This window comes from Anolis sagrei, chromosome 7 (assembly GCF_037176765.1).
Source record: "Anolis sagrei isolate rAnoSag1 chromosome 7, rAnoSag1.mat, whole genome shotgun sequence".
Lineage (NCBI taxonomy): Eukaryota > Metazoa > Chordata > Lepidosauria > Squamata > Dactyloidae > Anolis > Anolis sagrei.
The window spans coordinates 44,343,164-44,357,254 of NC_090027.1; the positions used below are offsets into that span (position 1 = coordinate 44,343,164).

The following is a 14,091-nucleotide window of genomic DNA, read 5'->3' on the forward strand; positions in this document are numbered from 1 at the left end:
TATTTTCCTCCCCTTCTTTTTCTTCTTCTTCTTCTATTTGCCGGAGGGTGGGGCGGGGGTTGCGTGTGTGTTCATTTGCAACTAGTAACTTAGTTGGATGTGGGATCATGACAAATAAACCCATGATTATGGTTGACTCTCTGCTCCGGCTCCTCTCTTGCTTTGGCTCCGGATTTGGCGGAGGGTCTCCTTTGAAATTGCAGGAAAGGAGATTCCATCTGAACACGAGGAAGAACTTCCTGACTGTGAGAGCTGTTCAGCAGTGGAACTCTCTGCCCCGGAGTGTGGTGGAGGTTCCTTCTTTTAAACATAAGCTGGATGGCCATCTGTTGGGGGTGCTTTGAATGTAATTGTCCTGCTTCTTGCCAGAATGGGGTTGGATTGGATGGCCCATGAGGTCTCTTCAACTAGGATTCTATGAAAGGGAGGCAGAGAAACCCATCCTGGTCAATGTTTAACTCAGGCCAAAAGGACAGCCAAGGACCGGGCCAAACTGGGATCCCTCCAGTCAAGAGAGCGATGTTGCCTTTGGTCCAGAAATGAGTCTGGTCCAGAGATTGCACATTCCGCTCTGCACAATTCTGGGAAGAGCTCCTGCCTGAAACTCTGACTGTTTATCCCTTGTTTTGAGCTGATGGGCCTTGTTGTTTGTCTTCAGCAGGGCAGTTTAAACATGTTTGGTAAGGCAGCCAAGGCTTCCCGGAGAACTAAGGAAGAACTTCCTGACAGTTCAGCAGTGGAACTCTCTGCCTCAGAGTCCATTGGAGGCTTTTCAGCAGACCTCACTACCTCTGAGGATGCTTGCCATAGATGCAGGCGAAACGTCAGGAGAAATGCCTCTAGAACATGGCCGTATAGCCCGGAAAAACCTACAACAACCCAGCTTCCAGGAGAGATTTGCCTTCCCCTTTGGGCCAAGAGTTCTGTTCTCAGGGATTCCTGTGAGGCCTTTCAGTCCCTCTTCAATGCAGGAGGAAAGATAGTGAACTCAAGAGACTAGGACTCAGTGAAGCCGTGGTTCAAATGCTAGGCAAGATTCCACCTGAACCGAAGGAAGAACTTCCTGACCGTTCAACAGTGGAACTCTCTGCCTCAGAGTCCATTGGAGGCTTTTCAGCAGACCTCACTACCTCTGAGGATGCTTGCCATAGATGCAGGCGAAACGTCAGGAGAAATGCCTCTAGAACATGGCCGTATAGCCCAAAAAAACCAACAACAACCCAACTTCCAGGAGAGATTTGCCTTCCCCTTTGGGCCAAGAGTTCTGCTCTCGGGGATTCCCGTGAGGCCTTTCGGTCCCTCTTCGACACAGGAGGAAAGATAGTGAACTCAAGAGACTAGGACTCAGTGAAGCCGTGGTTCAAATGCTAGGCAAGATACCACCTGAACCTAAGGAAGAACTTCCTGACCGTTCAACAGTGGAACTCTCTGCCTCGGAGTCCATTGGAGGCTTTTCAGCAGAGCCTGGATGCCCATCTGCTGGGAGGGCTTTGATAGTGCTTTTCCTGCATGAAGGCAGAAAGAAGAGGGCTGGATTGGATGGCCTTTGAGGCCTTTTCCAACTCTTACGTGTCTGTGACCTTGTCCCTTCAATACAGTGGGTCCCCTTGGTCTGAGGGACCTCCAGTTCCTCCTTGTTCATCCGTTTCATTCATCCATTCAGATGTTCTGGGGAGAGGTACAATCTCCTGCCCATTGACCAAAACAGGACTCCTCAAGCTTATCAAGGTGAGGGCTGGTCCCTCAGGTTCACAATCCCACCGGCTGTTGAGAGGCCGGACTGTAGTTTGAAACCAACATGAACACATGCACTGCGAGTAAGATACATGCACATTGCGTGTATCTTACTCGTAGTCCAAAAAACATGAAAGAACAATGTGATCCTTAAAAGGAAGAACCTTATTAATCCAACCTAGATGGACCAATGTTTCAATGGGAAGTGTGGCCCTGCTTTGAGATAGTCAAGTTGATTAGGATTCTTGTTGAGGTCCTTCAAAAGGTTTCATGGTGAACCTCACACTGAGGGTTTAGGGCCAGCTCAATGCCCTCTGTGAGCCATATCTGGACCGCGGGCCGGCGTTTGGGGACCCTTGTGCTGAAACCTGGAAACGGAGCAACTCCATAAAGGTTGCAAACTCCTTTATGGAGTGCTACCAGCCTGAGGCACCTTCTCTCTCTTGGCTGGAGAGGAGTTGAACCTTTCTGTGGGGACTGGTGGCTCTGTTGGTGGAGCCTCTGCTTTTCTTGTCTGGAGCAAGACTGGCTGGGCCTCCTTGTTTTCCTCAACCCAGAAGACAGGGACGTGGTGCAGTGTCTTGGGACAGGTTGTCCTGTGGTTGGCCGAGTTTCTTACGAACGCAAAGACGTTTTGGCCGAGCCTGGCCTGGCCGTGAAGCCTCGGAACAGAACAGGTCCAGGCTTGACCCCAGGTCAGTCTGCGGGGAACGGACCAGGGCAGTCGGAGTCCCAAAGCCACTTGGGAACAGCGACAACAGAACCAGCAGGAGCCCGTTCCCAATCTGCCTCTTGGCAGGCCGCCTTCCCAGCTCACTCCCTCCTTCCCTCCCTCCATCCCCGTTGCTCCTTGATCGCACTGATGCGTGGTGCTTGATCCTTGAACTCTCCGCGCCACATCGTGAGTTCACTTATCTCCAGCAATAAACAACCACCTCCAGGATAAATAGCCCAGAACCTTGCCGTCCTGGAAGAAGCAGACGGAGCAGCGGGCAGCAGAAGAACTGGTAAGGAGACCTGCTGGGGCTTTGCCCAACTTTGCTCTCTTTCTCTCTCTCCATCCTTCCTCTTCTTGTTTCCACACTGCTTGCTTTGGTTGAGGCTCTCTACCTTTCTTCTCTTGAAGCTGTGGACTGTTTTCTGAGCCATGGAAGAGCCCAAGGGAGGGTTCTCCAAGCAGAGATGAGCTGCTCAATCTCAGCAGCTTTGCACCTTGGCTGTTGCATTGCTGGCAGCCCTAAAGGCCAAGAGAACCTAGTCTCTGGTCTGATTGAAGGTGGCAATCTTGGGGCTCTTCTTCACCTTGGCCGTTGCATTGCTGACAGCCCTGAAGGCCAAGAGAACCTAGTCTCTGGTCTGATTGAAGGTGGCAATCTTGGGGCTCTTCTTCACCTTGGCCGTTGCATTGCTGACAGCCCTGAAGGCCAAGAGAACCTAGTCTCTGGTCTGATTGAAGGTGGCAATCTTGGGGCTCTTCTTCACCTTGGCCGTTGCATTGCTGGCAGCCCTGAAGGCCAAGAGAACCTAGTCTCTGGTCTGATTGAAGGTGGCAATCTTGGGGCTCTTCTTCACCTTGGCCGTTGCATTGCTGACAGCCCTGAAGGCCAAGAGAACCTAGTCTCTGGTCTGATTGAAGGTGGAGATCTTGGGGCTCTTCTTCACCTTGGCCGTTGCATTGCTGACAGCCCTGAAGGCCAAGAGAACCTAGTCTCTGGTCTGATTGAAGGTGGAGATCTTGGGGCTCTTCTTCACCTTGGCTGTTGCATTGCTGACAGCCCTGAAGGCCAAGAGAACCTAGTCTCTGGTCTGATTGAAGGTGGAGATCTTGGGGTTCTTCTTCAGAGATGAGCTTCTCAATCTCAGCAGCTTCACACCTTGACTGTTGCATTGCTAGCAGCCCTGAAGGCCAAGAGAACCTAGTCTCTGGTCTGATTGAAGGTGGCGATCTTGGGGTTCTTCTTCAGAGATGAGCTTCTCAATCTCTGCAGCTTCACACCTTGGCTGTTCCATTGCTGGCAGCCCTGAAGGCAAACAGAACCTAGTCTCTGGTCTGATCGAAGGTGGAGATCTTGGAGCTCTTCTTCAGAGATGAGCTGCTCAATCTCAGCAGCTTCGCACCTTGACTGTTGCATTGCTGGCAGCCCTGAAGGCCAAGAGAACCTAGTCTCTGGTCTGATTAAAGGTAGCAATCTTGGGGTTCTTCTTCAGAGATGAGCTGCTCAATCTCAGCAGCTTTGCACCTTGGCCATTGCATTGTTGTCAGCTCTGAAGGCCAAGAGAACCTAGTCTCTGGTGTGATTGAAGGTAGCAATCTTGGGGTTCTTCTTCAGAGATGAGCTGCTCAATCTCTGCAGCTTTGCACCTTGGCCATTGCATTGTTGCCAGCTCTGAAGGCCAAGAGAACCTAGTCTCTGGTCTGATTGAAGGTGGCGATCTTGGGGTTCTTCTTCACAGTCACAATGGTTTGGCCCATTTGGACCACCTGCCTTCTTCCTAGTGAGTGGCCAGATGGCTTTGGAAGCTCTGGAGAAGGACAACGGCGGAGGGGGAAAAGGAAAGGGCCTGAGGCTGTTAGGAATGATGGGAGTTGGAGTCCAAAACACTTGGAAGGAAGGTCAAAGTTTGCCCATGGCTGGTTTTGTGGAGTTGGTTCTCCCCAAAGGTTCTGAATCCTCACTCTTAATTGTGGGGCTGGGCAGCTTGGAAAGACTTTCCTAGCCTTTCTGTTGACCCTTCACTTGACGTCTCACACTCAACTGCTTCTCCGCTTCCCTGTCTCCAGGCTGGAGCATTTGGCAAGATGAGAGCCTTCACCGTCACCCTCCTCCTGGTGTTCCTCGCCGGTAAGTAGCGGACGGAACCTGCCGCTTTTGGGGTCCCCTGACACTCCCAGCCCTTGACCTAAGGCAGACTCCGCTGACTGTGCTGCCATTGCCTTTCCCCCCCAGGAACCCAGGCTCGGCACTTCTGGCAGCATGATGAGCCCCAACATACACCCCTGGAGAACCTCCAAAACGCCTTCCACCTCTACATGGAAACGGCAAAAGCCGGAGCCCACGAAATCCTGACCCAGTTCGATGCCTCCACCCTTGGCAAGCAGCTCGAGTGAGTAACCTACTTGGGGTAAACTCTTTCTGTCTTGGGGGTGTCCTCTTTTTTCCTTGGGGGCACCATATGTATGTTGAGGGAGCGACAAGGCTGCTTTGGCACAGGTTGTCCCCTCTGCTGTGGGCATCCTCCCAGAACCGGAGCTCTCCTAAACCTGTCAGCTGCTCCTAGCACTCCTTTGGAGATCCTCCCTGGATTTTTGCAAGGATGGGAGGGATGTTTGTGCAAGTCACCTTTGCTCCCCTTCGAAAGAGGATCGTTATCTTGAAGCTCAAAGGCCCATCCAGAAGGTGCAAACATCCACCAAACCCCCATTACAAGCTGAAGGAGAAGCTGGCCAAAGATGGGCTGGTTCTCCTGCTGTTGTCCCACTGTTACAGACTTGGAGATGTTCATTTTGGGATAGTGTGTCCGAAATAGCCAAACGCAACCTAGCTCCACAGCCTTCCCTGACCCACTCTCCCTTCCCTTTTCTGCAACCTGAAGCTGAAGGAGAAGCTGGTCAAATATGGGCTGGTTCTCCTGCTGTTGTCCTATTGTTACACACTTGGAGATGTTAGTTTTGGTATAGTGTTTTAGGGAAACTCCCTTTCGAAATAGCCGAACGCAGCCTAGCTCCACAGCTTACCCTTTGCAACCTGAAGCTGAAGGAGAAGCTGGCCAAAGATGGGTTGCTTCTCCTGCAGTTGTCCCACTGTTACAGACTTGGAGGTGTTCATTTTGGGATAGTGTGTCAGGGAATATCCAAACACAGCCTAGCTCCACAGCCTTCCTGACCCACTTGCCCATCTCTTTTCTGCAGCCTGAAGGTGAAGGAGAAGCTGGCCAAACATGGGCTGGTTCTCCTGCTGTTGTCCCACTGTTACAAACTTGGAGGTGTTCATTTTGGGATAGCGTGTCAGGGAACTCCCTTCCAAAATAGCTGAACGTAGCCTAGCTCCACAGCTTACCCTTTTCTGCAGCCTGAAGGTGAAGGAGAAGCTGGCCAAAGATGGGCTGCTTCTCCTGCTGTTGTCCCACTGTTAGTTTTGAGAAAGTGTGTCAGGGAATATCCAAAGGCAGCCTGGCTCCACAGCTTACCCTGACCCACTCGCCCAACTCTTTTCTGCAGCCTGAAGGTGAAGGAGAAGCTGGCCAAAGATGGGCTGCTTCTCCTGCTGTTGTCCCACTGTTACAGACTTGGAGGTGTTCATTTTGGGATAGCGTGTCAGGGAACTCCCTTCCGAAATAGCTGAACGCAGCCTAGCTCTACAGCTTACCCTGATCCGCTCACCCTTCCCTTTTCTGCAGCCTGAAGGTGAAGGAGAAGCTGGCCCAAGATGAGCTGGTTCTCCTGCTCTCGTCCCACTGTTACAAACTTGGAGGTGTTAGTTTTGGGATAGCGTGTCATGGAATATCCAAACACAGCCTAGCTCCACAGTCTTCCCTGACCCACTCCTATCTCTTTTCTGTAGCCTGAAGGTGAAGGAGAAGCTGGTCAAACATGGGCTGGTTCTTCTGCTATTGTCCCACTGTTAACAGACTTGGAGGTGTTAGTTTTGGGATAGCGTGTCAGGGAACTCCCTTCCGAAATAGTCGAACGCAGCCTAGCTCCACAGCTTACCCTTTTCTGCAGCCTGAAGGTGAAGGAGAAGCTGGCCAAAGATGAGCTGGTTCTCCTGCTGTTGTCCCACTGTTACAAACTTGGAGGTGTTAGTTTGGGATAGTGTGTCAGGGAATATCCCAGCACAGCCTAGCTCCACAGTCTTCCCTGAGCCACTCGCCCATCTCTTTTCTGCAGCCTGAAGGTGAAGGAGAAGCTGGTCAAATATGAGCTGGTTCTCCTGCTATTGTCCCACTATTACAAACTTGGAGGTGTTAGAGAAGCTGGCCAAACATGGGCTGGTTCTTCTGCTATTGTCCCACTGTTAACAGACTTGGAGGTGTTAGTTTTGGGATAGTGTGTCAGGGAACTTCCTTCTGAAATAGCCGAACGCAGCCTAGCTCCACGGCTTACCCTTTTCTGCAGCCTGAAGGTGAAGGAGAAGCTGGCCAAACATGGGCTGGTTCTCCTGCTGTTGTCCCACTGTTACAAACTTGGAGGTGTTCATTTTGGGATAGCGTGTCAGGGAACTCCCTTCCAAAATAGCCGAACGCAGCCTAGCTCCACAGCTTACCCTTTTCTGCAGCCTGAAGGTGAAGGAGAAGCTGGCCAAAGATGGGCTGCTTCTCCTGCTGTTGTCCCACTGTTAGTTTTGAGAAAGTGTGTCAGGGAATATCCAAAGGCAGCCTGGCTCCACAGCTTACCCTGACCCACTCGCCCAACTCTTTTCTGCAGCCTGAAGGTGAAGGAGAAGCTGGCCAAAGATGGGCTGCTTCTCCTGCTGTTGTCCCACTGTTACAGACTTGGAGGTGTTCATTTTGGGATAGCGTGTCAGGGAACTCCCTTCCGAAATAGCTGAACGCAGCCTAGCTCTACAGCTTACCCTGATCCGCTCACCCTTCCCTTTTCTGCAGCCTGAAGGTGAAGGAGAAGCTGGCCCAAGATGAGCTGGTTCTCCTGCTCTCGTCCCACTGTTACAAACTTGGAGGTGTTAGTTTTGGGATAGCGTGTCATGGAATATCCAAACACAGCCTAGCTCCACAGTCTTCCCTGACCCACTCCTATCTCTTTTCTGTAGCCTGAAGGTGAAGGAGAAGCTGGTCAAACATGGGCTGGTTCTTCTGCTATTGTCCCACTGTTAACAGACTTGGAGGTGTTAGTTTTGGGATAGCGTGTCAGGGAACTCCCTTCCGAAATAGTCGAACGCAGCCTAGCTCCACAGCTTACCCTTTTCTGCAGCCTGAAGGTGAAGGAGAAGCTGGCCAAAGATGAGCTGGTTCTCCTGCTGTTGTCCCACTGTTACAAACTTGGAGGTGTTAGTTTGGGATAGTGTGTCAGGGAATATCCCAGCACAGCCTAGCTCCACAGTCTTCCCTGAGCCACTCGCCCATCTCTTTTCTGCAGCCTGAAGGTGAAGGAGAAGCTGGTCAAATATGAGCTGGTTCTCCTGCTATTGTCCCACTATTACAAACTTGGAGGTGTTAGAGAAGCTGGCCAAACATGGGCTGGTTCTTCTGCTATTGTCCCACTGTTAACAGACTTGGAGGTGTTAGTTTTGGGATAGTGTGTCAGGGAACTTCCTTCTGAAATAGCCGAACGCAGCCTAGCTCCACGGCTTACCCTTTTCTGCAGCCTGAAGCTGAAGGAGAAGCTGGCCAAAGATGGGCTGGTTCTCCTGCTCTCGTCCCACTGTTACAAACTTGGAGGTGTTAGTTTTGGGATAGCGTGTCAGGGAACTCTCTTCCGAAATAGCCGAACTCAGCCTAGCTCCACAGCTTACCCTGATCTGCTTGCCCTTCCCTTTTCTGCAGCCTGAAGGTGAAGGAGAAGCTGGCCCAAGATGAGCTGGTTCTCCTTTGCTTGTCCCACTGTTACAAACTTGGAGGTGTTAGTTTTGGGATAGCATGTCAAGGAACTCCTTTCCGAAATAGCCGAACATAGCCTAGCTCCACAGCTTTTCCTGACCTGCTCTCCCTTCCCTTTTCTGCAGCCTGAAGGTTGCCGAGAACTACGATACGCTGAGCGCGGCCGTCACCAAGTTCCGCGAGGACCTCTCCCCGCAGATCGAGGCCCTGAAGACCCAGGTCAACGCCGACTTGGAGACCCTGCGGCAGGAGCTGGGCAAGGACCTGGAGGAGGTCAAGGCCAAGATCCAGCCCTTCGTGGAGGACTTTGGCAAGAAGCTGAAGCAGGAGTCGGACGCCTACCAGGCTCGGCTGCAGCCCATCGGCGAGGAGATGCGCCAGCTGGCCCAGCAGAACCTGGAGAAGGCCCAGGAGAAGCTGCGGCCCATCGCCGAAGAGGCCCGCGACAAGATGCGCACGCTGGTGGACGAGCTGCGCCAGAGCATCACCCCGTACAGCGAGGAGATGCGGCAGAAGCTGGCCGAGAAGGTGGCCGCCATCCGGGAGCGCGGCCTGCCCGAGGTCAGCCAGTACCAGGCCCGCGTCCAGCAGCACCTCAGCACCTTCCGGGAGAACGTGGCCCCCATGGTGGAGAAGCTGCGGGAGGAGCTGGCCCCCGTGGCACAGGCCCTCCGGACCCGCATGACCCAGGCGCTGACCCTGCTCCAGAAGACCCTGCAAGAGGCCTCCCAGCAGCAGGAGCAGCAGCAAGGGTCCTAAGGGACCCCCCCCCCCAGCCCCGGCCCCCCTACCCCTACTCCTCCCTCTTGGAAGTCCACGGCTGCAACGGGGAGCAAAGAAATGGGTGGGGACCAGCTCCTTTTCCATCCAAGCCAAGTGAGGAGCTGAAATGAGAGTGTTGTGTGATTCCCTGGTGCAAGACCTCTCCCCACTTCTTACTTCTGTCTCCAAGCATAACAGCAATAAAAAAAGCAAGGGAGGTCGTGGCGTCTGAGCTTTGCCGAGTGTCTGCCTTTTGGGGACGAGGGGTTTCTGGGAGATGCAGTGGGGCCATGTCTGCCAGATCCATGGGAGGTGGGAAGGGTCGTGCCTCTTTTGGCAGGTGGAGCAGCTCTCAAGCCCATTGGTTTTCCACCCTTCTTCTGGGGACGAGGGGTTTCTGGGAGATGCAGTGGGGCCACGCCTGCCACGCCTGCCAGACCCATGGGAAGGGTCGTGCCTCTTTTGGTAGATGGGGAAGCTCTCAAGCCCATTGGCTTTCCACGCTTCTTCTGGGGACGAGGGGTTTCTGGGAGATGCAGTGGGGCCACGCCTGCCACGCCTGCCAGACCCATGGGAAGGGTCGTGCCTCTTTTGGTAGATGGGGAAGCTCTCAAGCCCATTGGCTTTCCACGCTTCTTCTGGGGACGAGGGATTTCTGAGAGATGCAATGGGGCCACGCCTGCTAGACCCATGGGAGGTGGGAAGGGTCTGTTTCTTGGGGACGAGGGGTTTCTGGGAGATGCAATGGGGCCAAGGCTTTCAGACCCATGGAGATGGGAAGGGTCTGTTTCCTGGGGACGAGGGGTTTCTGGGAGATGCAATGGGGCCATGCCTGCTAGACCCATGGGAGATGGGGAGGGTCTGTTTCTCGGGGACGAGGGGTTTCTGCGAGGTTCAATGGGGCCATGCCTGCTAGACCCATGGGAGATGGGGAGGGTCTGTTTCTTGGGGATGAGGGGTTACTGGGAGATGCAATGGGGCCATGTCTGCTAGACCCATGGGAGATGGGAGGGGTCTGCTTCTTGGGGACGAGGGGTTTCTGGGAGATGCAATGGGGCCAAGGCTTTCAGACCCATGGAGATGGGAAGGGTTGCGTCTCTTTCAGCAGGTGGGGAAGCTCTCAAGCCCCAGGAAGGCAAGAGTTGGGCAGGGAGGACGTTGTCCTTCTCAATACCATCTGGGGGGCAGTGGGGCCAAGCCCTGGGAGAATTGAGGGGACCGGTGGGACCTCCCAGGACCATCTAGTCCAGTGATGGGCAAACTTTTGAGCTTGGTGTGTCACAATTTGCTAAAAACCTGAGCATAACTTGGGTGGGGTGTAAACCTCGCGAAAAAATAAACGTAATTTTGCAATATTTATAGTTTAAATACGAAAAATGTATATTCCGTTCTGAGTTATGGAGTGAACAATGCTCAAACGTGCAGATGTTAAATTTGCAGAGCCTTTTACACATTTAAGGATGGAGTTAGATTGGCTCTTATAAGGTGGACTTCTCTGTATGCGTCCGCATATGGCCGCGTGTCATCGAAAATAGTCATGTGTGTCAGTGCTGACACGCGTGTCATAGGTTCACCATCATGGATCTAGTCCAACCCCTTTCCCATGCAGTGGACCCCCTGCCCAGGCTTCCTTGGCACGGTGGCTAGGCATCGGAAGTTGTGTTGCGTTTCCTTTCATCAGAAGCTTCTGACTTGTGTTCTTCAGAAGCTTCTGATGAAAGGGAACCCACCACCTTGGTCACGTCCAGCCGAAAGTGGCAAGACTACTTCCATTGTATTGTCGAAGGCTCTCATGGCCGGAATCACTGGGTTGTTGTAGGTTTTTCCGGGCTATATGGCCATGTTCTAGAGGCATTCTCTCCTGACGTTTCGCCTGCATCTATGGCAAGCATCCTCAGAGGTAGTGAGATCTGTTGGAAGTAGGAAAAGGGGTTTATATATCTGTGGAAGGACCAGGGTGGGACAAAGAACTCTTGTCTGCTGGAGCTAGGTGTGAATGTTTCAACTGACCACCTTAATTAGCATCCCCTGTCCCCCGTGGCAGGGGACAGCTAATACACACACATATAGACAAATCCCACTCGCCTAGTTTCCAACAGACCCCACAACCTCTCAGAATGCCTGCCCTAGAAGAAGGTGAAACGTCAGGAAAAAATGCTTCTGGAACATGGCCAGGCAGCTTGGAAAACTCACAGCAACCCAATGCCTGGGGAATCTTTTGTTGAGAGGTGATTAGATGTATTGTTGAAGGCTTTCATGGCCGGAATTACGGGGTTGTTGTAGGTTTTTTCGGGCTATATGGCCATGGTCTAGAGGCATTCTCTCCTGACGTTTCGCCTGCATCTATGGCAAGCATCCTCAGAGGTAGTGAGATCTGTTGGAAGTAGGAAAAAGTTTGCTCCAGGCACTGTAAGGCCATTATATGCTAATCAAGGTGGCTAGTTGAACCATTCCCACCTAGCTCCAGCAGACAAGAGTCCTTTGTCCCACCCTGGACATCATTCCACAGATATATAAACCCATTTTCCTAGTTCCAACAGACCTCACTACCTCTGAGGATGCTTGCCACAGATGCAGGCAAAACATCAGGAGAGAATGCCTCTAGACCATGGCCATATAGCCCGGAAAAACCTACAACAACCCATCACTTCCATTGTTGACATTGCCTTCCATTGAAGCAGAAGGGGAGCCTCTGTCAACCAGTCTCACCAAATGGGGTTCACAGCTAAGCAGAAAGGAGAAGAGGGGGTCCCAGTCAATCATCCAAAGCTTAGCAGAACCCTAGAGTTAGAAGGGTTAGACCCCAAGGGCCACCCAGCCCTAACCCTTTCTGCCAGGAAGGACACCATCTGAGCCCTCCCAACAGATGGGCATCCAGACAAAGGTGCTTTCTCCCACCCTAGACATTATTCCACAGGTATAGATAGTAGATACACCTCCCATGCTCTGCAACCTTTGCTCAGCAGGATGGAGCGGAGAGAGGAGACTCCACATCTCACACTCTTTGGAGACACTATGGCAGGCAAGGCCAAACTTGAGCCCTCCAAGTGTTTTGAACTCCGACTCCCACAATTCCTAACAACCTACCGGCTGTTAGGAATTGTGGGGGTTGGAGTCCAAAGCACCTGGAGGGAAGGCCCAAGTTTGCCCATGCCTGCACTATGGTCATGCTGTCTGGCCATGTTTCAGTAGCATTCCCTCCTGACATTTCACCTGCATTTGTGGCTAATGGCGTCTTCAGGGGTTTGTTGGGAGTAAGGCAAGCAGAAGGTGTGTGTGTGTATATATATATACATACATGCACACACACACACATATATATACATATACATGGAGCCCCAGGTGGCACAGTGGTAAACTTGTTGACCAAAAGGTCACAGGTTCGAATCTATGGGGTGGGGTGAGCTCCCATTGTCAGCCCCAGCTTCTGCCAACCTAGCAGTTTGAAAACATGCAAATGTGAGTAGATCAATAGGTACTGCTCCGGCAGGAAGGTCAGTCATGCTGGCCACATGACCTTGGAGGTGTCTACGGACAATGCCGGCTCTTTGACTTACAAATGGAGATGAGCACCAGAGTCCCAGAGTTGGACACGACAAGACTTGATGTCGAGGGAAAACCTTTACCTTTTGTATACACATACATACATATATACACCTGTGGAATCGTGTCCAGGGTGGGAGAAAGAACCCGTGTCAGTTGGAAGCAAGTGTGAATGTTGTGTCCCAAAGTCTTTGGAGCAGCAGAACACCACTTTGCTTCCCTTTCCTTTCCAATACCTTTAAGCCTTTCTCTCAGCCTCGTTTCTCTCCAGGTGAAATGGACCCAGCGTCTTGGGCCTCATTGGGAACCCTCTGGGCAATGGTTATCATTGCAACAAGTGGCCTTGGTCTTGAGGAAGAGACCCCTCGGGGCGGGTGGCTCTCAGGTGTAGCTCCTTGGGAGGAGGAAGAAGAGGAGGAGGAGGAGGAGGAGGAGGAAAAAGAGGAAGAGGAAGAAGAGGAGGAGGGGGAAAGGAAGAGGAGGAGGAGGAGGAAAAAGAGGAGGGGGAGGAAGAGGAGGAGGAAGAGGAGGAAGTGGAAGAGAAAAAGAGGAGGGGGAGGAAGAGGAGGAGGAAGAGGAAGAAGAGGAGGAGGGGGAAAGGAAGAGGAGGAGGAGGAAAAAGAGAAGGGGGAGGAGGAGGAGGAGGAGGAAGAGGAAGAAAAGGAGGAGGAAGAGGAAGAAGAGGAGGAGGAAGAGGAAGAAGAGGAGGAGGGGGAAAGGAAGAGGAGGAGGAAAAAGAGAAGGGGGAGGAGGAGGAAGAGGAAGAAGAGGAGGGGGAAAGGAAGAGGAGGAAAAAGAGAAGGGGGAGGAGGAGGAAGAGGAAGAAAAGGAGGAGGAAGAGGAAGAAGAGGAGGAGGAAGAGGAAGAAGAGGAGGAGGGGGAAAGGAAGAGGAGGAGGAGGAAAAAGAGAAGGGGGAGGAGGAGGAGGAGGAAGAAGAGGAGGAAGAAGGAGGAGGAGGAGGAAGAAGTAGAGGTGGAAGAGAAAGAAGAGGTGGAGGAAGAAGAAGAGAAGGAGGAAGAAGAAGAGGAGGAGGAGGAGGAGAGATTGCAGGCCTTTCAACACCATTTGTTGTGACTCTGAGCCACGTTTCCCAAACATTACCTGGGTGCTTCCCTTTGCAGCATCGCCAGCCCTGCTAGTATCCCAAAACTCTGGGTTGCTCTACATTTTTGGGCTGCCTGGCCATGTTCCAGAAGCATTTTCTCCTGATGTTTCACCCACATCTCTGGCTAAAGGCATCCTCAGAGGTTGTGAGGTCTGTTGGAGAGGAGGCAAGTGGGGTTTGTATATCTACCTGTGGAATAATGTCCAGGGTGGGAGAAGGAACCTTTGCCTGTGAGAACGTTGCCATTGGCCACCTTGATTGGCACTGAATGGCGATAATTGATTTGATTGTTTATTGTGCTAGCCATAGGCCATGACATAAAATACACAACCTTTCAAAGTACAATAAGCACTTTCCAATAGAAGTATTAAAACATGTTCCGTATACTGGC

The 14,091-nt window shown here is 52.3% G+C and overlaps 2 protein-coding genes across 3 annotated transcripts in view; both read left to right on the forward strand.

Moving 5' to 3' along the window:
- Nucleotides 1-141, forward strand: part of SIK3 (SIK family kinase 3) — a 128,997-nt gene extending 128,856 nt beyond the window's left edge. For both annotated transcript variants that reach the window (XM_060786977.2, XM_060786978.2), the window contains one exon: nucleotides 1-141. This exon is cut by the window's left edge and continues 2,134 nt beyond it. The gene's annotated coding sequence lies outside the window, so the exon portion shown is untranslated.
- Nucleotides 142-2,398: 2,257 nt separating this feature from the next.
- APOA1 (apolipoprotein A1) lies at nucleotides 2,399-9,283 on the forward strand. Its single transcript, XM_060786980.2, has 4 exons — nucleotides 2,399-2,741; nucleotides 4,517-4,577; nucleotides 4,683-4,839; nucleotides 8,415-9,283. Exons 2-4 carry the CDS (start codon nucleotides 4,535-4,537, stop codon nucleotides 9,046-9,048), a joined length of 834 nt encoding a protein of 277 aa, XP_060642963.2. The 5' UTR covers nucleotides 2,399-2,741; nucleotides 4,517-4,534; the 3' UTR covers nucleotides 9,049-9,283.
- The last annotated feature ends 4,808 nt before the right edge of the window (nucleotides 9,284-14,091 follow it).

Coding starts and splice junctions, on each gene's coding strand:
- APOA1 (XM_060786980.2), top strand. CDS start 4,535: ATGAGAGCCTTCACCGTCACCCTCCTCCTGGTGTTCCTCGCCG. Junction 4,578..4,682: donor CCTCCTGGTGTTCCTCGCCG/GTAAGTAGCGGA, acceptor TTTCCCCCCCAG/GAACCCAGGCTCGGCACTTC. Junction 4,840..8,414: donor ACCCTTGGCAAGCAGCTCGA/GTGAGTAACCTA, acceptor CCTTTTCTGCAG/CCTGAAGGTTGCCGAGAACT.